The 27,781-nt window shown below is 51.5% G+C and overlaps 1 protein-coding gene across 2 annotated transcripts in view; it reads right to left on the reverse strand.

Annotated features, from left to right (window-relative positions):
- Nucleotides 1-4,325: 4,325 nt before the first annotated feature.
- Nucleotides 4,326-27,781, reverse strand: part of XPO6 (exportin 6) — a 71,287-nt gene continuing 47,831 nt past the window's right edge. For both annotated transcript variants that reach the window (XM_075899073.2, XM_075899074.2), the window contains 15 exons: nucleotides 27,641-27,749; nucleotides 24,987-25,079; nucleotides 22,249-22,318; nucleotides 21,379-21,538; nucleotides 20,401-20,493; nucleotides 16,570-16,714; nucleotides 15,922-16,068; nucleotides 14,449-14,638; nucleotides 13,007-13,162; nucleotides 11,462-11,576; nucleotides 10,407-10,578; nucleotides 9,806-9,967; nucleotides 7,264-7,362; nucleotides 6,263-6,493; nucleotides 4,326-5,025 (listed from right to left, as the gene is read on the reverse strand). In XM_075899073.2, coding sequence (XP_075755188.1) covers nucleotides 4,924-5,025; nucleotides 6,263-6,493; nucleotides 7,264-7,362; nucleotides 9,806-9,967; nucleotides 10,407-10,578; nucleotides 11,462-11,576; nucleotides 13,007-13,162; nucleotides 14,449-14,638; nucleotides 15,922-16,068; nucleotides 16,570-16,714; nucleotides 20,401-20,493; nucleotides 21,379-21,538; nucleotides 22,249-22,318; nucleotides 24,987-25,079; nucleotides 27,641-27,749 — 2,044 coding nt within the window. In that variant the 3' untranslated portion in view covers nucleotides 4,326-4,923. The remainder of the gene's footprint in view (nucleotides 5,026-6,262; nucleotides 6,494-7,263; nucleotides 7,363-9,805; nucleotides 9,968-10,406; nucleotides 10,579-11,461; nucleotides 11,577-13,006; nucleotides 13,163-14,448; nucleotides 14,639-15,921; nucleotides 16,069-16,569; nucleotides 16,715-20,400; nucleotides 20,494-21,378; nucleotides 21,539-22,248; nucleotides 22,319-24,986; nucleotides 25,080-27,640; nucleotides 27,750-27,781) is intronic.

Raw genomic sequence — 27,781 nt, forward strand, 5'->3', positions numbered from 1 at the left:
GGAGGCGCCTGCAGGGTGGGCTGCTTGGACGCTGGCCCCGCCTTGAACGCTTGTGCACATGGGGACAGATTTTAAACTTCAGGCAGCTGCTGCGCTCTCCCCGAGGTGCCCCGATCACGCACACGCAAGAGGGTGAGTCACTGCTCCCGCTCAGCCCACTGCCATGCGCCTAGCGTGAGAACAGACCAGACCCCCACATTAGCCCTGCATCGCAGGTCTGGCCTACTGCTTCTCTGCCAGCCTCCCTGTGGCGAGTGCCCACTCTGCCAACATGGGTGGGGTGTAGTGACGGGAGCAGACAGCCTCTGGGAGGATCAGCATCCTCTGCATGCTGATGGCAGGACAGCTATCAGCGTGACTCCTGCAGCCCTGAGAACCAGAGACCACCCCCACCACTCCAAGCCAGCTAGAAGCCCAACTGGAGGCCTTTCCTAATGAACAGAAATATTTAATTGAGTAGGAATGTGGAGAACAGGCTCACGCTCTCCAGGCGCTCACTACTGAGAGAGGCTGCTAACCCAGAGGTTTGCATCTGATTATATTACCAGTTGAATCTCTCTGGTCCGGCACCACACACTCCAGTTGCATGGAGAGCGGAGTCCAGCTCCCTGCTCTGGACGGGGCCAGCAAGGGGACCAAAGGCAGGAGCTGGGAGAAATGAGAGGGGAAGAGAAGAGGCCTTAGGGGAAGGCTCACTTCACTGATAGAGGCCAAACATGGAGGCACAAAGCAGTCCAACTCCTTGGGGCAGGAGGCAGTGGCCAAGCAGGCGAAGGACTGGCCATGCACTCAGGAGAAGGGGTTTTCTTTGGGGCAGGGCAATCCCCAATCCCGCTCCAAGTCCAGCTGTGGGTTACAGAGTGGCAGACTATAACTGCTGCTTCTCTCGCTGTCCTGACAGCAGCCGGCTCCAGAGCAGCAGCTCTGGAAGAACCGGGTGCGTTCTCCCTCCCGTCACCAGCCTGACCCTCTGAGCAGACAACACATGGCCAGCGAAGGGAGAGTCCCCACCACTCTCCCATCTGATGCCTGACCTGCCTTTCCCTTCTCCCCTTCCTAGGAGGCCAGCAAGTGGAGACAGGGGGACAAAGGTAACCGCTCTTCTAGACTCCCACCATGCAGGGAGCAACCTGCTGAGGCTAGACTGAACTTGGGAGAGCTGGCCTCATTTCCTGTCAGTGGAAACCATCTGCCGCTGCCCAGGCTTCCGCAAATGGAAGAGGGGGATGTTCACAGACCAACAGCACTGCAGAGCCTGCAACTGTGTCAAAGCTTCCTGCCATCCCCCGGCTGGTAGACGCACCAGCTCCCTGGGGGAATGGGAGCTGGTCTCAGTGTCCCCCGACTGCTAACTTCTCTGCTGACGCTGCGCACCAGGGAGCCAGGCTGGACATGAAGTCACCAGGAAATGGACTCAGACCATTGGCTTTGGCCAGGGAGGGTTTTTTATTCCAATAGGGGATGTACCAGTGAGGAAGGGGTGTTCTCTGCCTCCCACCTCCTTCCAGATGGTCCCGATATACACCAGGGCATCAGCAAATCCTAGGATCAGAAACACTAGAACTGGAAGGGCCCTCGAGAGATCAAGTCCAGTCCCCTGCCCTCCCGGCAGGACCAAGCACCGTCTAGATCATCCCTGACAGGCGTGTGTCCAACCTGCTCTGAAATATCTCCAGGGATGGGGATTCCACAGCCTCCCTGGGCAACTCATTCCAGTGTTTAACCCCCCTGACAGGTAGGAAGTTTTTGCACAAGGGCATTTGGTTTCAGGGCAGAAGAAGGTGGCTGCCCTGTTACAGAGGGAATAGTCTCCTCAGGACTGACTCAATGGCCAGTTACACCAAGCTTAATCCACAGTCATCCCACCGGCATTGGTCAATGCAACCAGACACCTGTGCTGCCCATGCCCAGGGCGTGCTCCAGCCTGATACCAAGGACACCTCATCTCTTTCTCCCAACACAACTAGAGAAAAGAGCAACGCACGTCGCAAGCAGCAGTGTGGGAATTTGTTGCCCAGCAGCATTATCACTAGCCAAGGAGACGGGGCTGCCTTCCCCTTTTCCGGCTCCACAGCGAGGCCATTCGATACTCCTCCTAGCCACATTCCTGGCCTGCTCCCACTGGGCTCAGCGTCTCTGCTGGCCCCCAGCATGAAACCTTTGCAGCAGTCGCTCCCCAAACAGCCCCGGATCTGGCCGCGTTCCCAGGGCAAACGGCACCGCTCGCTGCAAGGCGGCAGGTCGTTGCTCCCAGAACCATGGCTCCAGGAGAGTTGTTTTCTTTTAAAGAAGCAAAGTATCAAGGACTCTCTCCTGGTGCTGACGCTCCACACAGGGACTGCGCAGGGCCCTCTGCTCCCAGTACCCGTCACCCAGTCCCTCGGGAGGGTGGCACCCCGTTCCCTGCAGCATCTCCAGCAGCCAGTGGAAACATCCTCCCTTCCCGACAAAGCTTCATTCCCCTCGGAGCTGTAACAGGCTGATGGAGCTCGCCCGGCGGGGAGCCTGCTGACCAGCACCAAAGGAAAACCACAGGAATCAAGAGCAATGGGGGGGGGACGGACGGACGGACAGACTTTTGGGTTTAATTGGAAAGAATTTTGCAGGAATTTCACGGCTTTAGTTCACACGTTTCCTAGGCTCTTCCAGGCGCTGTACTAGCTGGGGCACAGCCCTCTCACCCGCCACTGGCCTCCCTCAGCCAGCAGGGCTGGAGGCCAAGTTAAGCCGTTGGGCCACGCCCAGGCCCCACAACGATGGGGAGGGAGAGCAGAAAGACCATCCCGAGCCACATGCACTGGGGTCTGCCTGCCAGGGAGGCCGTGGTGGAACACTGGGGCAGGCGGGAAAAGTCTGGGACAGCCCACAGAATGCAAGGACCAGGGTCTCCAATTACCACCAGAGACCAAAGCTTTTCTCATGGAAGAGCAACTCTGCCTGACAGCGCAGTGACCTCCCACGCTGGCAGAGGGACAGGCATCCAATTTCAGGCTGACGGTCGCAGGGCAAAGGGAACTTCTGAGCCCCAGAGGAGACTCTCCTTTGGTAGTGAGACTAGCCGCCACACGGGGACCTGCAAAGCACAATGACCTTGGTGCCTTTTCGACTCTTTTCATGGATGAATAAGGCTTGGGAGTTTTAAGCATGGGCTCCAGGACCCCGTCATCCCAGCCTGGATTCCTTCCAGGGGACTGCCACTGCTTAATGGTTCAGTCCGGGGAAAACGTGCCCTTCCATCCCTGGTCAATATTTTCCTGTGATCACTAGGTAGTTTGCAAAGGCACTCAATGGGCACCAGCCCGGGAAGCAGTGCACTGAAATAGCAGGGCTGCGGTCCTGGCAGAAGGCAACGCCACTGTGGACGTACCTCCTTGAGCACCCACGGGCATCTCTGCAGCCCCGACTGCCTGCCAGCTAGCTCCTTGCGGAGCTGCAGAGCCTGGATTCAGGAGCACCAGATGGAAGCGGAGCTCTCAGAACCAGATTAGGACTGAGCCCTCTTGCAGAGTGGGACTCAGCCACTTTCCTGCTCCCCCAAAGGCCCCTTTAGGAACTCCGTTGCACTAGCATGGCCAGTGGCAGGCTCTTTGCCAACAGAGCAGTGCGAGACGGGCTCTCGCGCCGGGAACTCTGTCAGGTACCTATCACCTCAGGGAAACCTGCCTGACGTTTCCGGGTGCACCACAGAAACCAGCGCTCTCTTCCAACCGGCAGCACTGCTCCCTCGGCGGTGAGCGCAAATCCACAGACACAAGGGTAGCGATGGGAAGGGTTAACTGGCTATGGTTAACCAGCAGGGGCTGAAGCAGTTCCCCCCCCCCCCAGCTGCTGCGGGCAGGTCCAGCTGGGCTAGAGCCGCCCCCACCCCCGCCCCGTTTAATTGACTAACACGTTTAACCAGTTAACTAATCAAATGGGATTCTACATTCTGAATCAAGGGTACACGAATCGCTCAGTCCTGGTTCTAGACCATCCTAGTGGGGACCAGACAAAAGCCCCCAGATGAAGTCCCATTCACACTGGACCATCACAGAAGTTAGAGAGCATAAAAGCAAAGAGCATGAAGTGCTACCAAGACCATCAGGCATCTCTGAATGGAGACTGCTGGACTTTTTACCCACAGCCCAACCACCAAGGTAAAAATCCCTTGGGCTCCCAAGATGAACCTTCCGTCCAAGTATCCTACGCCGCAGCATCGTGCTTTTTGAACCTTTCTTCCCTTTGGGGGAAGGACAGGAGGGCAACAACCCAGCGCCTCTCCCCATGGTCAGAGATGCTTTTCCATCTAGCAAAGCAGCTTGCTGGAGCGAAGAGGGGAGAAGCGATTTAAAACAACCAAGGAAGCACTTTATTTCCATTAAGCATGTTTTAGTATCACAATGGAATGATGAGAAAACATTAAAAAAAACCACAAGTCTCAAAATCCCTGAAAATGGCAGGGCAGCTTCAAGGCAATTTAAAACCAAAGGGGAGTGAGGGTGCCGAACCAGGCTCGACATCGCAATCCTCCTCCGGGAGCCGGGCGGGAAGGCGGAATGATGCGAAGGTGCGAATGTCTGAAGTTGTCTTTGGAGTTTTTGCCTCATGATTGACACACCCCAGATCCATCAGGACGACTCGCCGAAATCTCCAGACGCAACAAAGTGCTACGGTAGCAAAACAAGGACCCGGCAAGGTGACTTTTCACGTGGCGGGAATGCCCGAGGTTGGCGTTAAGACACACTCTTGCAGGCAGTGCTGCTGACTCGATGGGGGACGGGTTCTGGGTGGGACAAGGAAGCCTGGTGGGGCGCGAATCCAGGAACGTGGGCCCATGCGCATCACGCTGCAGTGCTGACGAGATCAGGGAGGAGAGGAGGTGGTGACCATAAAAAGTACAAATCCATTCTGTACAGTGCTCCAAACACGAGTCCAGTGCAGACACTATAGCTTCACCGTGCCGGGGGGCAAACTGTCATTGCAGAGTCTGTAGTAGCGCAAGTCGTTCACCAGCCTGTGCACATTCTGGGTGAAAGACGGCAGGTCCTGGGGAAGATCAAGCAGCCGTTACAGGACAATGGAGCAGTGCCTGCAGCCTCCGGGCAGAGGGAGCCGGACTGGCACCGTCCTAGCAAATCATCGCCCTTAAGATAAAAGCGCCCGTTTGTTTACCCGTAACCCAGCTCTCCTGGAGCTGCCAGGAGAACACCCCGTGGCGGGTCCCCCCAGGGCACCATCCTGGGGTTTAGTAACAGGACTGGTTTCTTAGTGTGCCTAGGCTGCAGAACATGAGCTGGCTTCATGTGGCCAGGGAGGAGCCTCCTGCGTTTCCCAGGACTCCTCGGGCTGTAGGGCACAGGGAAGCAAAGACTCCCACCTTGCTCCTGCATTTGGCTAGTTTAGAAGCCAGCAAGGAAATCCGGAGGCTATGTCTACACTGGCAGCTGCTCTTGCGCAAAAACCTGCCGGCTGTCCACACTGCACGCGCGTTCTTGCGCACGTAAATGTACCATCCAGCGTCGGAAAACAGGGCTTCTGCCGGAAGAGTTATTCCGCTCTCCCCGAGGAATAAGCCCTCTTGCGCAAGAGGCCAGTGTAGACAGGCAACATGAATTTCTTGCGCAAGAAGCCCCTATGGTTAAAATGGCCATCGGAGCTTTCTTGCACAAGAGAGCGTTCACGCTGCCATGGATGCTCTTGTGCAATAGCACGTGGCAGTGTGGACGCGCTCGTGGAAGTGTTTTGCACAAGAAGCCGCCAGTGTAGACGTAGCCAGAGTCACTTCTTCCAGGTTTCCTGCCCCCCTCCATACAAACCCCCTCCTCGTCCGGAAGGACCTAACAGCCATGTGCACACAGGAGCTTGGAAGCTGATCTGTTGCCACTGCTGTGTGTCTCGCAAGTTTGGGCACCCTGGGGAGATTACAGCCCCTCCACTCCCAGTCACCTGTTCCCAAGAGGCCTGCAGGAGATGGGTGAGATTGCAGCTACACCATTACAGCTTCACTCAGCCCTTGAGCGCCAGGCAAATTGCTAGCGTAGCTCTTGGCTGGGCAAGGGACCATTCGCGACAAGACCATGGCTGGATTCTCTAGCTGCCCTAGGAAATCCCAGTGGCAGGCAGAGGACGCTAGTAAAGCCGCCCGCCATCAGTGGCCATTCTGGGAGACCCCTGACATCTGGGGGGAATTTGCAGCGGTCAGCTCTGCCGCTGGCGGTGACTGCGCCATGACATGCTTGTACCTGGCCCAGCGGGAATCCCTCTGCAGCGTCGCTGCTCTTACCCTGTCCATTTTGAAGTTCCTTCCCAGGACGTTTTTCTGGTTGGAGTCCACGCCGTCACAGCTGGCTAAGAACTCCGGCAGAAAGGCGGAGTAGAAGCTATCAAAGTCCACCGAGGCCATGTTGTAGATGGCAATGCCAATCTCTTCCTGCAACAGGTCATGCGATTTGTGCACCAGCACCTGGAGCAGCACGTTCACAAACTGAAACAGCATGGTCGTCCGGAAGATCTTCTGCAGGGCGAGAGAAGCAGAGTCACATCCTCCCGCTGCCAGGCCCCTGCGCGGCGTCGGGCTGAGCCAGTCCAACGCCACGGCAGCCCACCCGCCCAGAGCAGTGGCAACGCTCCCGGGCAAAGGCCAGAGCAAGGCCGCAAGCCGAGCTGCACCTCCGCCACTCTGCGGGAGGCCTCATTGGTTTCTCTAGGATGTCAGCTGCCGCTTAGGAACAGACCCAGCGCAGCATGCCGAGTCTGCAGGGCCGGAACAGGGAGCCAAAGGGATCCCTGGGACCAGGCAGGGGTGAATTTGGCCCCACTCAGCACCCCGGCATTTTAAGTATCTACTACCTGAGCAGATCAACAAGCCCCTTTCTCCTTCCAGCCCACACAGCGATCATTAGCCTCCCCCACTGAGTCCGAACCCCAGCCCCCAAAGCCAGCCCTGGCCACATTCAAACCCCGAGAGACAAGAGTTTGGGTCCTTCTGTTTGTCCCATACCCGGCTTCTCCCCAGCTCTTGGGATGGACGGCAGATTCCACAAGGGGGAAGCTCCTATCTGGACTCGCTCTCTTCCCCTTTCTGCATGCCTTGGAGAGGTGAATTGATGGTGGGGGCCCACCTATTCTGTGCCCCATTTTGGGGGATGCTCTACCCCAGAGCCCGCCAGTTGTTACTGTGACCAGTGCCGTGATGGGATCTCTTTTGGTCCAGACACCAGGGCAAGAGGCAGAGGGGAATGCTGCTGCACACGGCAGACACAGGGTTGGCCAACTGGGACTCACCTTGTGGTACAGCTTCTGCTTGGCATTCAGGGTCTCCAGGTAGAAGAGGTTCTGTTTGAAGAGGTGAATGTCTGGCTGCAGGAAGGACTGGCCAAACGCCTAGGGAAGGAGCCTGGTTTTAGGCGACGGAACGAGAACGGCCGGCATGCAGGTCTGTCAGACAGGCCCGGTCTATACACGAGTGACTCGGGGCCGGACTGGATCTCCTGGCATCAGAGCATGCACCATTTGTCTGAGCTTTGCAGGCTCAGCTCGTGTTCCTGAACCAGCTGTTCTGCCCTTATCCCTGACCCCGGCTGTGCTCTCCCGCTGGGCGCTGCTGCTGAGCAGCCAGGCTCAGGAGGACAAGGGAGCCGTCTCCTTTCAGACACACCCGTGTGGCAGAACTAGTGCTTTGGCCCCTACAAGCCCAACCACCACTTCCCCCCAAGCCAGAGCCTGAGGGCTGTCGGAGGGCCCTTCCAGCGCTAAGTGAGCTCTGTGGGCTGGGGAGAGGGAACGTGTGCATGTTGGGGTTTTGTTTTAAACACCTGGCTAACCCCACCTCTAGAACCAGAGAGAAGATCACTCCTAAGCGCAGGCAGTTTTGTGGACAGGCCTTTGATTTGACCTCTCAATGGATGGCTCTGCCCTCTGGAACTTACTGCCGGGTATGAGCTGCCAGACGCCAGCACTCGGGGGCATGGTGCAAGGCTCTGTTTGCTCTGAAGTAGGCAGGAGGTGAAGGGCATTGCGTCAGACAGCCCGAGTGGGCTATATCGATTGGGATGAGGCTTTGAATTTGGTGCAAGTTGCATTAAGGCTTTGGAGAGCTAAGCCTGCCCTTAAAGATGAAATACCCACAGGTCTGAGCGGTTCGGGTACATGCCAGACTCAAACCTGAAACAAGGAAGTCTTATGGGCTTTAGGACTCTGCCTTCCCAGGCTGGAAAGGATGCTGTAGGCGCTACCAACGGTTGTTCTAGCTCATTTCTCTTCTCTATTCGTAAGAGCAGAGCCCACGGAGTTATCTTTGCTAAATGTGGCACATGGTATAGTAACCAGTCAATGCAACCCTCGAAGAGGCACATTAGGACCATACGAGCTTTTCCTCACTGCCAGGTTGTCCTACTGCAAGTCAAGAGGTGCGTGGCGAAGGTACCAGCGAGGCAGCGCTGCAGTGCAGGACCCCACACCGAGGGAGTGACCCACCGAGAGGATTAGTCCCCTTTCCCTTTCCCCACGGTAAGATATTCTGCAGCTTGTCCACACGGCCACACAGCTCACGCGTGAACATTCCCTCCCCTTGTGCAGTAACCGAGGGTCTCCAAGATGTGGGCGCTCAACTTCAGGTGTCCGTGCATCCCTGCACCGCCAAGCGGTGATTTTTCGTAGCCATGTCCCTCAGGGCTGAGCGTGCACGTTGGTCATCTCGAGGTGCCACTGCTGCTCTGACCACGCACACACCCTGAACCCGTTCCTTCCCTGCCACAGAGCCCACCCGTGGCTGAGGACACCAATGGTGCAGAGGAGGCAGCTGGTGCCGGCAGGACCACGGGTGCTGGAATAGCCTAGGGGGAGGGTCTCCATGCAGACACACCAGCGTGGTCAGTGTCACAGAGGAGGTGTGTCTCAGTTTATGCCTCCACTCCTCTTTTCTCAAGCTGCACGTGGCAGAGGTGCTGCAGCCGACGGTGCCAGAGGGGTCTGGAGATCTGAAGGTGTTTGCCCGCGAGGAGACTGTCCCGGAGGACAGCAATCTCCCTGGAGGCTGCCTCTTTCTGCATTTGCTGCGAGGAGAGGCCGACGCTTTTTTCCTCGTTACTGCTGAGGATCGAGCTGCCTGGAGCAGGTGAAGAGAGCCCCTGATGGAGGAGTGACTTCCTCCGACTCAGGGCGAAGGTGAAGAGACTTTTCCAGCAAAATCAATTTGAAAGGTAGATCCCGGTCCCATCTGGCTGCCTTTGAGGCTACTCTAGCGAGTGCACTTCTGCAGGATGTACAACGCATCAAGACATTGGACACAGGAAGTGTCCATCAGATCGGCCTTACCTCACGACAGGAGCCGCAGCTCAGAGCCAGAATGTTCCAAAAGAAAGGAGACTGAAGAAAACAATTGTTTTAAACTCTTTCACAACTATTGTGAAGGAAAACTAACGTAACTAATTTACTGTTTTACAGATTGCCTGAGAAGACGTTGGTGCCCCGCTGCAAAGCTCCATCTTAGGCAGAGGACGACGGAGCAGGAACTGAGGGTCCCTAGTGCTCGCTGGTCAGCAGGCCAACAGAGCTGCGAGATGACCAATGCATACATGCAGCTTGGATGGACACGGCTTCTGAAAATCTCCGATTGATGGCATGGGGCACACCGATACCTGAAGTGAAGCACCCACAAGGACAATAGTCAAAGCAGCAGCTAACATCTCCTTGGCTGTGAAACGAGGACTCCCCCTGTTAATCCTAGTTCGAGTCAACCCTGTGAGTTTCTAATTGCCTGCTCCAGTGAGCACTACATCCCGCCAAGAAACCCTAAGGTCTCACAGTATGAGCGCCGTTGAGTTACCTGCATGATGGCACTGAACTGTGCTTCGTTCTCCATCTGTTCCTCTGCTATCCCCCTCTGGACACTTGCCAGAACGCTCGACTTGAAGAAGAACCGCCAGTTGTGATGGAGGACCCGGAAAAGCAGCTCAAATAACTCTGCTTTGACATCAGGAGAGGAGCGCTAGGGAGAGAAAGAATCTTGGAATACATTGCTCAGCCAGAAGGCAGCTCATTTAGTGGCTCCCGCTACTCACAGCTCTTCCCCGTGACATGCAGGTGGCCATTCAGAACAGTAATCCAGACCAGAGGTGCAACATTATAGGAAAGGCCTGAGCTGGTGACCAAGAACTCAAAGCTCATAGTCCTCTAGGGCTCGTCTGGCCAGGCAAAAAGCCCACTGTACCCGCAGCGAGGCCTGAAGCCGTGCCGCAAGCACACCTGCAAACTTAGCTTCTTCATAGTTATTTTGCAATGACCTCAACCCAGGTCTAGCATTATTTCTGCCCCAGCTCACGCCAGCCGGTGGCTCAGACTGTCACAAGAAAATTGCTTTTCCCCTCTCTGCCACTCAGGAGTTTAAGTGGCCACTCACTGAACCTGCTGTATGGGAGCTGTCCTACCTCTGCAATGATGGGGTAGACCTGTTCCATGCACAGCGAGATGATGCTGGGTAAAAAAGGCTTGAACACTTGGCCGGGCTCCTGTACCACCACCTGCAGAATCTTCAGAAACTTCTCCACCACGCGGCAGCCGGTGCTGCCCTCATGCAGGATGCTCTCCGCCAACTGCTCTCTGAGACACACAAAGCCACCACCGCTGTCAGACGTCTGGAGGAGACGCGTCGGCCACGCTACACGCTGGAAGGTGGCAGCAGCGAAATGCCGCTCATGTAGCTAGGGGGTAGCACATCTCAGGAGGGAGCTGGCTCTAAGTGAGCGACACAAAACACTCCAGGTTTCCACTTAGGATTCCAGTGAGTGTCCCCTAATCATCCCGAGACAGACTTGAAACGGCACCAAAGCACGGGGACACGAAGTCTGCTCTGCAATACTGCTTCAGTCTGAACGATGGGGCATGGTAACAGCTTTGCCATTCCCTCAATGCGCCTCTCAGCATCCGTGCGCAAGCCCCAGACGAACGACTGGTGGGCAGTCTGTTCCGCCCCTAGAAACAGCAGCAGCACAGCCTAACCCTTCCTGAATGAGGGACTGATGCTGTTCATAGTCCCACGCACAGCGCAGTCGCCTGGGAAAGTTGCTTTCCTTCAGAGGGGCAGGATCTCCCAGTCTTGGCCTGCACTGGAGGCAGAGATCAATTCTGGAATGTGGTTTCAGATTCAGAGACTGAACATCCCTCTTTTGTTCACACAATGCCTGTCGCCCCCTATTTAGGAGTGTGGGAATTTCATTTGCTTTTGTGGGCAGGAGGTAACTTCTTGTGTCTGTCACCTGCTTCCTCACTCCAAGTCATCTGGAGTTTCTCAGACGTATTTTTGCCTCCCTCCCTATTGTGGGACAGGGAAAGAAATCCAAGCACTTTTGGGAGGGAGGGACTGAAAATATGAATGGGCAATTTAGAACAGTGGCCAATCAGCAAGCTGCTCCTACAGCAGAAGTTCTCAAGGTAAAGAAAGGAACTTTCCAACAGCGTGAGGCCCGAAACGAAGCGACAGTACCTGGTGAACATGTTTAGGAAGGTCTGTATGATCTGCTCAGTGAAAGGCACGCCCATCTGTACTCGCAGTCCTTGGAAAAGGGTGAGGAAGAAGCTCAGGGTCTCATCGGTCACATCTACAGATAGACACAAGAAAGGCAAGGGAAGGGGTTCATGAGACAGCTTTAAAGCCCCCTCTTTTTGCTAGTGATCTGCTCCTCTTCTGTTGAATTCCCCTTTGCTCATTCGTGCTGGGATCACATTGCAAGCGAGAGGAGATGCAGGGCTGATGCAAAAGGCTTAAGACCCGACGCCCGGTGGGAGCCAAGCTGGAAGGGTCTTACACATCCAGCCAGTACCACGGAGCCACTACTGCCAACAGCTGAGAACCCACTTTGTTACTCGGTGCTTCCTGGGCCCCGCTCGGTCAGAGCTTCAGCAGGAAGTAACAACATTGAAAAACTGCCTGTGTGGGAGGAGAAAACAGAAGCTGGCTGGTTTGATTTTTGTAATAATTAGAAGACACTTGGCTGAGTTCAGAGCTAATTCCCAGCACATGGTTGTGTGCTTAACTGATTATCACGGCAGAGTCAAAGTCTTGTGCTAGCCCCGTCTCGCACACTGGATTGGGTAACCATGTTCACGTCGGATGCGCTCATTTCTTTCACTGTGCATGTCCCCCCAGGGATACATATTGCAACTGCACGAGAGCATGTCGTTGGTCTCTTGCCTGCTAGCTCCCCCCCAGAAAGCAATGGTGACCAGTGTGACCGCAGCTCATCCTATTGCCTTTTGTTTGCATCTGAAGTTGTCCTCTCGCCTGTCTCACTCCTCCCACACCCCAAGTCCTTACTTCTACATACACCCTGGGGAAAGTTCTGTATTCCTGCCCCACTGCAGGAACTGCCACCTCTCTTTGAGGAACCAGATGTGACCACAATGGCCTTATCTGGCTGCCCTAGTGCTTCTTATGGTAAAGTGCTGGGTACTCTGGGTAGCTGCCAGCTGCCTTCATGGGCTGCAAAGCCAGTTTCACAAGGTTAACTGACGTCTCCACTGAGGAGAAGACAGGTTAGCAGCGACCTCTGTGGCCTGGCTCTGACCCTGGATTCTTTGCTTCACAAGCAGTCCCAAGCCTTGCAGGCAAGTATGGTCTGTCTGGTCTGAACAAGGCTACACCTCCACACTTGTTCGAGACTCGGAAGATCTTGTAAATGCCAAAGTAACATTCTGTGCAAAACACATTTTTGCTTTGAAATCCTTTACGCATGTTTGTTCCCCTGTGTGGCTGGCATGAGACCGGTCCCAAGGAGCAGCTGTAGGGCATTCAGAGGAGTCTCTTACACAAGCTTTTGGGACTACGTCCTCCTCAGGTGGAGTAGCAATTGCATGCAGCTTAACCCAAGAGTTCCCGATTCAAAAGCTGCTGATTCCCATTTCACATAGGGAAACAAATCTAAGCACATCACGCGTGTGTCAAGGCGAGTTTGATCAGACTGGGTCTCGGCCATCTGTCAGTAGGTCGTGAGAGCTACTCACAGCATTCAAGTTTGTCTTGCTGTTATACCTGACTGATGAATGAAAGCTGGGAAGAGGGCTAGCGAGACCTGCACGGATTCCTGCAGTGACTGATAACAGATCTGCCGAGACTTGGTGGACTCTCCAGAGATGCTCTCCACAACGTCTTCTAAGACACTGAGCGTCTGGTGGATGATCACTTTGGCTGCAAATCAAGATGGAGAAAGCATTAGGAGAGATTTGCCAGGGACAATAAGGAAACTAACCAAGTGGGGGAAATCACTAGCTACAATGGCCAAAAGCTAGAAGTCTTTCTGCAACAAGTTGACTATAAACCAGCTCAAGCTCCCAACAGAAGAAGTGTGTCTAGTTTTAGGCCTACTGATGACAACTCACATCCTGAGTGCTAGCCCAGTGTTCAAGTACCTTGCTTATCCAAATGGTCACTGCTTCTATAAAGGGGCAGAGGCCCTGGTCATAAAAAGGTTGGATTAGTGGCCTTGTTTAAATACCCTGCTAGTTACCTTGCTAGTTACAGTAAAACCAGACAAGAAAACACGGAATAAGCTCGCTTGAACAATGTGACGCATTGGATCAATTTACGACTCATGTCATGACAGCAGCAGTGAAGATACTGCAGGCAAGCACTGTGTAAATACCTTTGGGACAGAGGAAACACTGGACCAATTCAAGCTGCAAAGCAGTTTTCTGTGGAGTATCAACTGTCCTTTTGGGATTCAGACAGCCCAGCCCCCACACACATCTCCTACATGAAGCAGACCACTGCTCTCCAAAATGTGCCATGTTTGTATGCTTTGTGTCTAGTGTCAAGATCACCTCCTCCGACGTGGGTTTGCCCACCAAAGCTCATGCTATGATCTATATATTCGTTAGCCTCGAAGGTGGCCCAGGACTACTCGTTTTTAAAAGGTGTAGCTGTAAGCGATAATGCAGGTTCCAAACAGTATTTAGTTGAATGATCCCAACTAAACTAAAATGAAAGCCCCACAACATGCATTGGAACACGGAATTTTGACTCTCCTTCCTCAATAAGGCTCCTATGACTAAGTCTTGACGAGAGCCGTCCTATTTTCCTCTCAGATCCCCCCACCCCTCGCAATTCTCACAGCTGGACTCTTTGGAAATGGAACCTGCAACCTGGATTTCCAGCATAACAGCCGAACGGTAGCCCCCCCCCCCCAACTAGTGCATCAGCCAGCTCGAGTCTTTTATAATGCAATCTCTGCTGCCTAGGCTAAAAGCGACACTTGACCCTGCTCTTAGGGCAATGAGAGCTCGCTGGCGCACAAGTGCCCTGTAAAGCACTCCCTGCAAGCTGGGAAACACTAAGTCATGGGATCCAACTGCTCACGCTCTGCCTCCCGAGCCCAGGCATTCCAGCTAGTGCAGTGATTGGCGGAAGTCTGCTTACTCACTCCCTACCAGCAGCTTTCCCGGCAGGTGGGTCCTAGTAGGACACAGAGCACTTACTGTCCTCCAGCTGCACTTTCCTGGGCGGCAGGACGGCGCTGGTTTTCAGGTGGCGGTACTCCCTTGTGAGGGCCGAGATCATACTGGCATGGTTGGTGGAGCGGACTGCCCACTGTTGTTCGCTCTCGGGGAGGTTTGGCCATGGCAGCAACAGGACATTGGAAAGCGCCCTGCACACCAGTACCTGGGCCTGGAACCAACGAAACATTGAGTCTTGACAACACGGCTTTAAGGAACCTGCTACTACCTCATGGAAGGGGGAGGCCTCACATCTTATGCAGAAATGCAAGTCCAGTGCAAATCCTGAACAAAGCCAGCTCTTACAGCTCTACAAATGGGAAGGGGAGTCTTGTGATTAAGATGCTAGATCCAGACTCTGATCTGGGGTCAGTCCCCAGACTTTCTGGGAAACTGTAAGCAATTCATCTCAATCTTTGCGCTTCAGTTCTGCATGTGAGTAACAAGGCCCCTGTCTATGCTGCACAGCAGCCTCAACGATGGGTATGTTAATTGCAAAGCCCACTGAAGTGCTGTGATCTAACGGCCCTGCAGGGACACTGCTGGCGCGAACTAGGGGTATTTCTGTACTGCATTAAAACACCTGCAGCACTGAGTCTGGGTTAGCGGGCTGCTACTCAGGGCTGATGTTTGGGCTCAGGCTGGAACCCAGGTGTGAGATCCTCCTCCCCTTTGCTATGTTATAGCGCCACAGCCAGTCATCTGGCCCAGGCCAGCCATGGCTGCGCCACAGGTGTTTTACCGCAGTGTGATGTACCCTGAAAGGTATCCAGCCCCGTTTGAAAGAGGACGTACATTAATGCAACTCAGCATCGTCGAGTTTGTGCTAGCAGCGTTCACACTCTGCAGTTAGATCTGCAATTGGCCCCTCTACAGCCCACAGCGTCATGTATACAAGTCCCAGGACAATGCTTCCTTGCTCCCACCTACTGTCTGACTTGTTGTGTGTAGTGTAAGTTTTTAGGACACATGCGTGCTAGGTTTGTACAGTCCCCACAGAAGGAGACCCTGCTTTCTGCCAAGGCCTTGAAATACCCCTTAATACAAATCATTCTTTGCACTGGGAATGCAGACTGAGGATTATTCCTCCCCATGAGTCCCAGCCAGCCCTAGAATGCAGAGGTCCAGCTATCAAGTACAGATACTTCAGCGCTCTTGCCACTATAAAACAAGCCAGGACATCAGGTACAAGTTCCAGGAAGCTAAGATGTTGGGTAATGAGATTTGTGAGTTCGAGGTGTATGTTTTTCCTCGTTTTTAGTACTTCAGCTCTGAAAATTAAAAGCTATGGACCTATCAGGACATATGGATCACTGCACCCAAAGTTTATAGAAGCCAGGAGTAACTTCTCTTTCCCTGAGACGGATGTACCATGCTGGTAAAAGCTGTGGCATTGTTTCTGCGGGACATCCAATTAAACGGACAGTCTGCATTTGTGTTAGAGTCAAGCATCACCTTGTCAGGAAGCCGCTGAGCAGAGGTGTCTGTGATTCTGTTGAAAATTTTCTGTACTGCTGGGATACTAATTAGGAACACTGGCCGCACAGTGGTTGCTAACGAGACCAGCAAGTGGCAGGCAGACAGCAGCAGCTTCTCTTGCACCTGAAAAAGAGCAGGAGCTGTTAAGCTCGGCAGTTACGCATTCCTACAGTCTCAAGGAGAGGCTGGACTTTCTGCCACACAGCACGGGCATGCAACAGCGCTCCGAGCCTGTTCTGAAAGACAGGCATTACACGAACACATGCACAACGCAGCCTTCAAACACACGTCAGAATCCAGTGGCCTATAATCAGAACAAAGGTCAGCCCCTTCCCACCAGGAGTGAAGACTCTTCAACTCCCAGGCTAAAGGAGCCACAGTAGAATTCGATATTTATTAATCTGTCTTTAGGAAGCTGCTCCCCCAGCGACTGGCTGGGATTTATTTCCATGATGCTATTTAAGGCAGCTTTTTGTCTGGAGGACACTGCCTTCGCACCATGTTTCTGGAAAGCAGATGCAGAGAGACAGGAGTAGCATCTGCAGGCAAGGCTGGCTGTTAGTTTCAGGGTTTAGCCCCTTGTATCTCAGAGCAGTATTTATTTGCCTTGTTTGATGAAGGTACCTTGGAGCTGATGAGTGGAGTAATAGCATCGAGGGCGGTGGAGATTAGAGAGACGAACTGCTCCGGGTTCTGCCGGTGGACTTCGCTGTAGAACTGGGCTAGCCAGTGAGAGTAAGCCTGCAGTGCTGCCAGCGACTGAGCATGGCTGGAAAGAGGAAGAGACAGTTTAACACACACGTACTAAAGGACATTCCAGAGGACACAACGGGATGACAAAAGTCTAGAATATAGTAAGCACCTCTGATGACTTATTACCCAGAGCTCCCCAGAGTTAAGGGGACATTACAAGATGTCAAACTCTCCAGGTCTGAAGTTTAACAAGTTTCTTAGAATTTGTCTGGAAAGTTTAAGGCAACTGGTCGAGAGAGAGAAACAGAAGGGCTGTGCATCTAGACCATCTCTCTAATTTTCTTTGATGTTAACAGCTGGCCATGCTTGAGCCCATCTGATTGAAACCAGTCTCCTCACCACACTTCAGTCGCTGCTGAGGCCTCAGATCTGTCTAGCTTGTAAAGGGGTTTTATAGGCATGCACGGGGAAGGAATGAAAAGCCATTTATGGTGACATGGGGAATTTTGTAGAGTTCCTAACTCCACCTGGCTCTAATGATAGCTGGCAGAACCTGGCTGGAGGGAAGCCACAGTAGGCAGCCAAGATGAGAGACTAGAGTCTGTCCGTGTGAAGAGTGGGGACCCCTCTTGCAGTCTAGAGACCAGTCCCTAAACCAATTCATTTCATTTTACCCTTCCCATCTGTTATCTATCAGCTCTGTGTTTTTGAGGAACCCGCATACACGATCTAACTGGCTGAGTCATACAAGACCTCCCCTCCCAGCCTCTGCTTGAACCAAAGCCGATCACAAGAAAGACTTAAAAAGGCAATGAAAAGGTGGGGGAAGGCACCCCTAGTCCCCTCCATCAAAGGGGACAGGGTTAAGGAAACTCCCCTACCATCAGCTGCATTGAACTGCACTGAACACTGGAACTTCCTCCCCATCTCCCCCCATGGATGTTTCTGGCTTCCCTGTTGGCTTTGCAGCAATGCTTCTTGGACCTAAGCTAAAGATTCCTGCAGCTCCCCAAAACCCTGCGGGGTTTGCTCCTCCACGGGGTTTCTAACAGAACGAATGTAATACAACAGTGGGGAGAGGAACTTGGCGAACCCAGGTGCAGAGGAGGGTGGCAGTTTGAAGTGCGGTTCAACCCAGCCCACCAATTCTACGGACGTAAGGGGTCAGCTTGGGGGTGTCGATTAATCCAGTCTTCTCGGACATGCTCTGTTCATGCGTGTGTACATGTTCATCTGATTTCAGGCTGGGAAGAACCCCGCCCTTGAGAACGCAGAGCCATCGGGAGGGAATGGACAAATCTGGTAACACATCCCCATGTGACTGTTCGCTGGACTGGTAGAAAAGGGATCCTGCCGTTGAGCAGTTTGGGGGTGGCCCCACATGGCTTGGAGCCACAGGGCTCGTCACTGAACAATTCTGTACATAGTTCAGACACCTATGCAAAGTCTCAGCCTGGGAACTTGAAGGTAAATTTAAGACACAACCCTGAATGTCGCACATACAGAAAACACACACAAAACAAAAACCTATTACAGAGCCTGAAATTTCAACGCCGAGGCGGCATGTCCGCCATTTGAAAGTTTGAAAACATGGCTGAGCCGCAAGGTGCAGATATCACCACATCAAAGACTCCAAACACTGACCAGGCACCTCTCTGGTCTATCAGGCAGCACAGCAAGTCAGGCCTGCACACTGCCATTTCTTCCAAACAGAGGGGAGTCCTTAGAGAACTACAGCAAGCAGAGTGGGCCGGCCATAGGACAGGCCCTGGGCGGCCCTGCCCCAATCGTCCCACGGAAGGGGTGGTCTTCCACACTGCAATTAGCTCACGGGGCTCAGAGTGGTCTGGAGGATTTCCTGGTGCAGAGCAGCAAAGCACCCGGCTCGCTCCATTCGGCTCCGCTGAGTGATGTGGGCTCGGGGGAGCAGAGAGCAACAGGCCGGGTGCTCCGCGTTCTGTCACCATGGTGAAGTGCCTGCATCACTTCACTTCCTGTGGGGGATCCCAGCCTCTGTGCCACCCTGCACTAGGCTCCTGTGGTCATCTCCTGGGTCGGGGTTTTCCAGGAAAGGGTGCAATGGGGACAGAAGGGGCGGGGTGGGGCCAGGGGCGAAGAAGGGTGGTTGTTCTGAACCCTGCACCTGTGGCGAAGGGGGGATTACCCCAGGCCCTCACCCCCTCAGGGACAGCCCCAAGAGTAAGCTTTTCTTCTGAGCCATGTGCAGTCAAGCCTCTGCACCTCTCTGCCCAAGACCCCAGGTTAGAGTCCGTTCCCCAGGAGTATGCAAGATGTCAGCCCTTGTTTGTGAAGCTAGGAGCACTGAGGGTTGGACCAAAAACTGAAGTGCTTGCACACCAAGGACATGTGGTGGAGGGCTTCACACAGGCACATCAGATACTTTATGCCTTAACCTCCAGCTCCACACTCCAGCATGCTCCCTACATGGCTGGCGCACTGTGCAAATAAAACACACGGCGCACACCTGTAAGTGGTCTGCCGCTTGTGACAGCAAATGGAAGGGCTTTCTGAAAGCCTCCATCCCACACAGCTGACTTTCAATATCCTTTTTAGGTTTAACTTAATTTTCGATTTCAAAGCAAATGTTTGTTCCTTGTTGTTTTAAACTGCTCCCTTTCCGCAGTGTTTGCAGTTTAGCTCCAGACAACTGTTGCCAGGGATTCACACACAAATTGGGAATTTAACCAACAGTAATTAAATGCAGTCACTTCACACTGTTGCCTTTGTCCGGTACCTGCACCCTCCAGGTGGGTTGCGATATGTGGTATAACTGGACTCCTGTGCTATTGCTCCATCGTGCATAAGTCAGGAGGACAGGAAAGTTAGCAAGAGATCAAATTAAAATCAATCGCTGGGTTGGTGTTGCAAGCGCTCTGTGTTTCGGCTCACTGCCATATCAAAAGCTACAGAGCAGCATGATGGTTACTGATAGTGCTGAGGGGAAGGTAGAGGTGAAAGTTACACAACTTCAGTCACAGAATGAAGCAGAACATGTCAGACTAGGGCCATACACGTTTCTGCTTTGACTGACAGGATTTGATTTATTGATCGCAAGTGGATGAAAGCAGGCCAACAAATCCAGCAGAACTCCAGTCTGTCCGGGGTGTTTTGAGAAAGGGGTAACAGAGCTATTTTACATGAAAAAGTTAAACTGAGTTTGAAGTTAATGTAAGCAACAGTCAGTCTGGATTAATAGCAAAGGGCCTCAGGGGACCGAGTGATAAAACCAACTACTAGCATGGAATCTCAGAAGCTTGATCCATATGCAGTCACCAATCCAAACAAACTCTTCAAAGGGACATGTTTAAACCCTGCTCACAAGGTCAGCGGGCAGAGAAAGGCATGTGCAACAGAGCATAATGGAGACAAAGACCATTAAGGGGTATTCTACTTTAAATGTAGAGTCTCAATGCCATTCTTGTGTTTTAACTTGTGGGTCAAGTTTCCTCATGTTATAAATTGAAAGAAAGGGGCATTATAGCTTACAAAGGCACAGCCACCCTGGAATCTGAGTGTTAAGCTGTGTTCTGGCTCCTGCATCAAAACAGTAATAAAGACTGACGATTCTATTCCCAGCCTTAGGCCAAGCCTACGCTGGCGCTTGAAAAAAATCCTCCCGAGCACAGCGAGTTACAGGGCTGTAAAGCGCCAGTGTGAACCGAGCTCCAGCGCTGGGCGTTAGCTACTCCCCTCGCAGAGCTTACAGTAGAATTTGTGTTGCAGTAAAAGACTCATACTCACACGTCGATAAGATCAGGTTTCAGTACAGATGGCACAGCTGTTTCAATGTTGTACAGTTTGATCTGCGACCCGTACAGTGTTACCTTAGCCAGCCTGCCAGTGAAGAAGCAAAGCAAGCAGTTTGCTGAGGAATTGTAAAATACGGATGTGCAGGTATATCAAGAACTACTGGAATATACTTTATCACAACATGGCACTCCGTGAGACTGCACACTGATTAAACGCACGCACGCACACAAAAGCACAACAGGGGCATTCAGACCTAGTCTGCTTGTGATAAAAGGGAATAGGGACAGTATTTCTGAATGCAGCACAGGACGGTGTAGGAGCTGTGATTAAACATATGTTTATTTGGGAGTCCAGGAGGAGCATCAGGCGGGAATCTGATCTGCCGCTCTTACAGGTACTTTATCAAAGATACAGAGGGGGTAGCCATGTTAGTCTGTAACTTTAAAAACAACAAGTACTCCTGTGGCACTTTAGAAACTAACACAACTAAATAGAATCATGAGCTTTCTGAGGAAGTAGGTTTTGCCCAGGAAAGCTCATGATTCTGTATATTTGTTAGTCTCTAAGGTGCCACAGGACCATTTGTTTATCAAAGACAGACATCCAATGGAGATTGTGTTAAATGATGCAGACCAGAAGTAATCAAATTATAACCTCGGTATCAGTAGGCTAGAACAGCTGCAGTTATATCAGGAGCATGAATTCTTGATCTTCCCAGTTATTATTTGGAACTGAACATCCAGTAATCTATCGCTAAACTAGGTATTTCAAGAGTTACAGATGTAGCACGGGGAAGCCGCACCTCTGGCATGTGATGGACTGACATCCCAATTATTCTGTGGCAGAAGGCAGTTTGTGTTTTTTGCCATCCATTGTGGGGACGAGCAAGCCGTAAAAGCATGAAGCAGTTCTTCTGCAGAGGTGAAGGAATGGCAGCACTCCTGCCTGATACAGTGACCTTTTGCCTACCTCTCCACTACTGTAAGGGCATCGTTGAACCGGGCAGCAAACACATCCCCAATGAAGTACTCAGCTAAACGACCAACAGCCTGCAGCAGGGAGCTAAGGTCTCGCAGGGAACAGTGCAAGCGCCGGCAGTCATTCTCTGCAGTGATATTCAGCCTATGACCTGAAACGACATTGTAGTCCATTAGCCATAAAGCAAGACAAGATTCAAGCGTAAAGGCTCTTTTGCTTTGCTATTAATCACAGTTCAACATTCAGGCAGTTTGGAAACTCTCTCAAATATTATACAATTCGAGCCAAGGCACATGTAATCTATATCTGTAATAAGTACAGCTCTTTCAGATGAGAAACCCAATTATGTAGCTACAGGAAATGCAGAATTTAAGCTAATTACATTACAAGCACTCTCTTTAAATTAACTATCTCCTGGGTCACAGTCCAGTTCTGAGCACCACACAAATGAATAAAATAAGTTTAAATATAGGTTGTCAATGTAGAATTTTGCAGATAAATTTAAGTTCTCAGTACCCATCAGTTGTAATTATTACAAATGGCTGAAAATAAAGTTCCCCAGCCATTTGGCTTTTCCATGTGTATTTTGCCTGATTTTGGATTCAATTGTAGCTTTCTGGTTATGGATTGACACTGCAAAAATGAGAGTCCCAGCTCTAGGATACGTTTGTTAGTTTGGCTCCCTCTGCTGTCTGCCTGTACAGCAACAGAACTCAACAACTCCTAGGGCGCACCTCTAGAACACTGATGCTGACTTCAGTAACAGTTTGATAGAAAGTAGCAGCTTCGCGCTTGAATGCAACAGTTTTGCAGCAAAGTGCAAAAAGAACTGAGCAAGGTAACACCAGAGAGTGGAATTACCTGTCCCTGAAGGTACCACAAACTGCTGCAGTCCCAGGTACACTTCCAAATTATCCTGCAGCACTGGAAACTGGAAGGGGGAAAAGGGACACAGAGGGGATTTTAATGTTAAGGCACATCGATTTAATGCTTCACCATTACAATTACATTTGGGTCAGAGGGCAATTGCTTCCCATTTTCTCCTCTTCCTCCCCACACTGAATCCCATCAGAAGCATTTGGAAGACGCGTACGGTGTGGGTTCCGGAGGATCTGATGCTCTAAGCTTTTCTATTCCAGAAAACCAGAAGTTCCCTGTATTAGAGGAATTCCTGAAGCAACTGTTGCCCTTTCCACATCAACCCTAGTAGTAGTCAGTGCTGACCTGCCTGGCTGCAAGGGAAGTGCACAGGCCTAGCATTCAGGGCCCTGGGCCGCCCAGCTCCCGGTCCCACCCACCCAGCCAGGAGCTCTGTGCAGGCCCAGGGGTGAACAGAAGGTGGGGCTGCAGGTCAGGACTGAGGTGCACATGCAGGGATGGGTGTGGGAAACTTGCATGGTACCATCTCCAGCAGTTTACTCCCACTGCAGCTGTTAATGCCACGCCTAATATCCACCACACAAAGCCAAAGGGTTGAGACCAAATGTTCTCAGAACTTCCTTGGTGTAGCACAAGGCGAAGTGTTGCAGCCACTCTGCTGGAAGCTGCAGGCAGCACAGGAGTGGGCTGGATACCCTCAGACAAAGGAAGCAAGGGAAGGAACATCCCAGGTCAGAGGCTGTCTCCGCATCCAGGTAGTCAAGGCATTCAACTGCCCCAGACACAAGCCCTTGGGAAGCTGCATTACCAATGATTAGGAATGCTCGAGCTTGTCAACGGGATGTGCCGATAAGAAGGAAGATGCTGCACACAAAACACCATGTGTAGGAAACGCATTGGCTGGTTCCTCGACAAAGCATGTTACTCTAGGCGAACTGCAGGGCTATTTACATCGCCAGTGGCTAAGTCAACCCTGATGCCTTCAGTTGGAATGCAAGAGCTAGATAATCCTCCCCCGATTCCTACAGACAAGGACAGAGGTTTCTTGGGCTTCGGCTTATGCTACAGCTTGAGCAGTTTAAGGTTTGGGACTTTACTGGTGCTTCTCTTCCCTGCACATGCCTAGAGACAGACTCTGCCAAAACGTGGCCATTCCCTCCCCAGTGCCAGACACCGCATGCAGAATGTCCCACAGGTTAGAGACAAGATGTACAGCGACTCCATTTATTCTGGAGTCAATTTCATTTGCTGATTTGTGGTACAAAGGGTGGCCACATGTTGCCAGAGCATTTTGCAAACTACTGTAACAAGCATAGGAGACTCATTAAAGTTTCTTGGGTTATCTAATGTCTTAGAACGAAGTGAGTAGGGCTCCCAGGAAATATACTTAATACTGAAACATATGAGCTCATATGAGGAAACACACAGTCGTGTGCCTTTTATGTAGCCACAGGGTTAGAACTTCCTTTAAAAAGTTCAAGTAATATTAACACCACGGGGAATGTTAAAACCAGGTGTTCACCACATTGCTTGCTTTCTGCATTTCATGACAGACTTCCAGTGAAAGGAAACCCAGACCCTTTCACATTTGTTTGCTATCAGGTTCACTTGCAGACTCATGCATTAGCAGGGTGCTGCGAACACTGCAGGGGAATGTTTCTATTTATACAAACAATTTTTCATTGGAATTAAACAGAAATCGACCCATGACTTTTTAGCGTTAGTCTTGGAGAAGATTTTCACAAAGATACTTTTGCAACTTGACAAGCGTCTCTTTAGACGAAATGCCAGTACGTGCAACAGGAAGCAAGCAAGCAAGCGAGCCTCATTCTCTTCTGCAAAACACGTTTTCTGCTTTGGGGGGGAATATGTCCCATGCTCTCAGGTATGCAGAAAGTTCCACGGCATATATCACACTAGTGATCCTAGTGAAATGAGGCACTTTTCTTCCCCTTCAGAAAGAGCGCTGACCAATCCCTGCTACACTTCTGAACCCAACAGTTTCATGCATCAAGATTAGCAGCCTGAGAAACTTTCGAACTGCTCTTCTTCCACCCAGCTACAAGAAAAGTCTCTTTCATGGCCTTGTCACCTCAACAAAGGTCAAAGTAGTGACATTTTCACAGACGATGTCTCAGTGATTCTTATTTCTGCCTCCCTACAGTTTGCGAAGCTCAGTCCTCTACATACTACTGGGTATTTTAAGTTAACACTCCACCCTTCTGGGAACATCATCTGCTAGGATGAATATGCGGAAGGGACACAGCTACTGACTCTGCTCTGACCAATGTTCATCTCTAGACTGATGCAAATTTCAAACATCCCTGTCCATTCAGAGTGTGAAGCACAAAGGCGTGCCATGGCACTGCCTCCAAAATATGGTAGAAAACTTCTCAAAGCCCAGAAGAAAATAGGAACCCTTTCCCCTTTTAAATGTAGGGCCTTCACTGTGCCCAGTTTTGAATCCAAAAGGACACCCCGGGCCCTCCTGCATAAATGTTTGGGGGGAGGGGAGGGTGTGTGGAAGCAAAGGCACTGCAACCTTCCACTAGGGCAGGAGTGGGAACCTCTTTGGTCAGGGTCACAGCCACAGAAAAGTTAGGGCTAAATCCAGCTCCCAGGCCTTAGACTCCCCATCCTCTCACTAGGGGCTGTACTACAAACTCTGGAGAGTACAGCTCCGTCATGTGGTGCAAAGCCGTGTCATCTCAACTACTTACTAGCGTAGAGAAGGCATGAGTCGGCAGGAGCTCCATGACTTTTGCCACTACTTCCAGGCTCTGGCGTAAGTACCGCTGCCACTCAGTCTGTTGCTGTGGGGAGAAAGACATGGTAATCACCTGTTTCCTTCCAAGCCGGAAACTGGAAACTGCTGGCCTATATGTAACAAGCTGGCAGGCCTTAAGTATTGGAGAAATGACTAACCTGTATCTACCAGTGTTTGGCCTCCCTAAACAGCTTAGAATTGAAATATGTTTTTTTAGGAATTTCCTACATTGACAGCAATTTGAGCAGGAGGTAAGATTTGCGAGCTTTCACTGACAAAGGCTGCTAACTATGCTAATACAGGCAGTCCCCAAGTTACGCGGATCCGACTTATGTCGGATCCGCAGTTACGAACGGGGCTTTTCTCGCCCCGGAGGACGGGAGCGGCGGGACGCCCAGATGAGCCGCGGTCCCGCCGTCCGCATTCTCCGGGGCGAGAAAAGCTGCTCCCCGTCTCCTTGGTCTGCTGGTCAGACCAGGGAGATGCGGAGCAAAACCGCGGAGGATGCCCGCAGCAGGACAGCTGCAGCGCGCCTGGGCTGTCCTCTGAGGCTTTGCTCCGCGTCTCCCTGGTCTGCTGGGGGGGAGGGGGGCACGCAGCTAGTGCCCCCTCCCCCCCAGCAGACCAGGCTTTTCTGCCCACGACGCCTGGGGTAGAGCAGCTGGGGCGCTGCTGGGTTGGTCTCGCAGCGCCGCTCCTCGGCGCTACTGGACCAACCCGGCAGCACCCCAGCTGCTCTGCCCCAGGCGTCCCCAAGTCAGCTGCTGCTGAAACTGACCAGCGGCCGACTACAGTAAGCCCGAGGCAGAGTTGCTCTGCCCCCGGCTTCCTGGAATCAGCCGCTGATCAGTTTCAGCAGCGGCTGAATCTGGACGCCAGTTCCGACTTACATACAGATTCAACTTAAGAACAAACCTACAGTCCCTATCTTGTACGTAACCTGGGGACTGCCTGTAATTGTGCATCCACATCACATCACTTTCTGGCCTTCTAGTCACTGCAGTGTCCTTAATTCTGTTTATACGCGCCTATCCATCAGTATTATTTTGGGAACATTTTCAAAACATTAATTGTCTTGCATTCAGACATGCCCCCTGGATAAAAGGGCATGATATCAAATAAGGGCTAACTGTCCACGTGTGTCATATGACAACAGTGTTTGAAATTAAAGAACCAATTTCTGCCTTGGTCTAAAAGATTTTTCTAAGAATATAAAGAACTAAAGACAATGCCTTTAGACAATGGTTACTGCAGAAGTAGACACAAGGTCAGTTTCTCTGTACTCTTACCAGCCTGGCTCCCTTCTATAACAAGCCCCCAATTGGTTTTACTCTCACAGCCTCTTTCTCTAACTCAGACATATCACTCTAAAGCAGTGTTTCCCAAATGCAACAAGGAGTCCTGTAGCACCTTACAGACTAACAGATGTATTGGAGCATAAGCTTTCGTGGGCAAAGACCCACTTGGTCAGATGCATGTAGTAGAAATATCCAGAGGCAGGTATAAATATGCAGGCCAGAATCAGGCTAGAGATAACGAGGTTAATTCAATCAGGGAGGATGAGGCCTACTTCTAGCAGCTGATCTGGAGGTGTGAATACCAAGAGAGGAGAAGCTGCTTTTGTAATTAGCTAGCCATTCACAGTCTTTGTTTAATCCTGAGCTGATGGTGTCAAACTTGCAGATGAACTGGACTATATCTGTTAGTCTATAAAGTGCTACAGGACTCCTTGTCGCTTTTGCGGATCCAGACTAACATGGCTACCCCTCTGATACTTGTTTCCCAAGTGATGTTTCGCGGAACCCCAGGGTTCCGCAAAGCAAAAATAAGGGTTCCGCGAAAGAATTCCATTACAACAACATTTTATGATTTTTTAAAAAAATAAAATTTAAGCATTTATTAATTTTATTGAAAATAATTTTAATTTGTGTTGATCTCGTGACCTTGTTTAGCATTTGTTTATTATTATCTTTACTTATTTGCGGTCTACTTTTTCAGCTCCATATATAAAACTGTTATTAGGGGCTCTGCAAAATTCTCTCACATTTATAGGGTTCTGTGGCCAAACAAAATTGGGAAACGCTGCTCTAAAGCATCGTACGGATTCAGTACAGCTCCCATGACTTCAGAGAAGAAATATTTTGTGCTTCATTTTATCTGCTGCACTATAATGAAAATTCCCTGCCTCTATTGCACACAAAAAACAGAATCAGGCAGGCCCATGACACAAAGTCCAATAGTGAAAACATTTCATGCTTCTTTCAACCTCAAAACCCACAAAGCACTATGCATCTCGCTTCATGCGTGTGGCAGCTGCCTCTGAACGGTGTACACTTCTGCACTTAAAATCTGCATTCAGAGAGGCTAAGTGGGGAAGTGTATCACTGCTGATCCCTTTACGGCTTTTGATTTGGAATGGCCGGGCTGCTGACAAGTTGCTTGGACACATGCACTATGGTGGCAGCATTGAAATGTAGGGTACAAGAGATATCAGCACGAGGTGAACACTACTAGTGGGAAACAGTGGTCGAGCCAGCGTACTGGAAAAGTGACCAGATCCTGGAAAGGGGTTTCGAAGCAACTCGGTGCAACCCAGCAGTGTCTTACATCATCATCTAGAGTCTCGTCATCCAGCTCCTCCAACTGTGCCTGGTTGTACCGGAACTGTATGCGATTCAAAACCTCTCTCAGCAGTAGAACCAAGGAGTATTCGTACCTGCCATGAGTGGAGAGAAACACGAGATTGAG

This window comes from Pelodiscus sinensis, chromosome 15 (assembly GCF_052426305.1).
Source record: "Pelodiscus sinensis isolate ZL-2025 chromosome 15, ASM5242630v1, whole genome shotgun sequence".
NCBI lineage: Eukaryota > Metazoa > Chordata > Testudines > Trionychidae > Pelodiscus > Pelodiscus sinensis.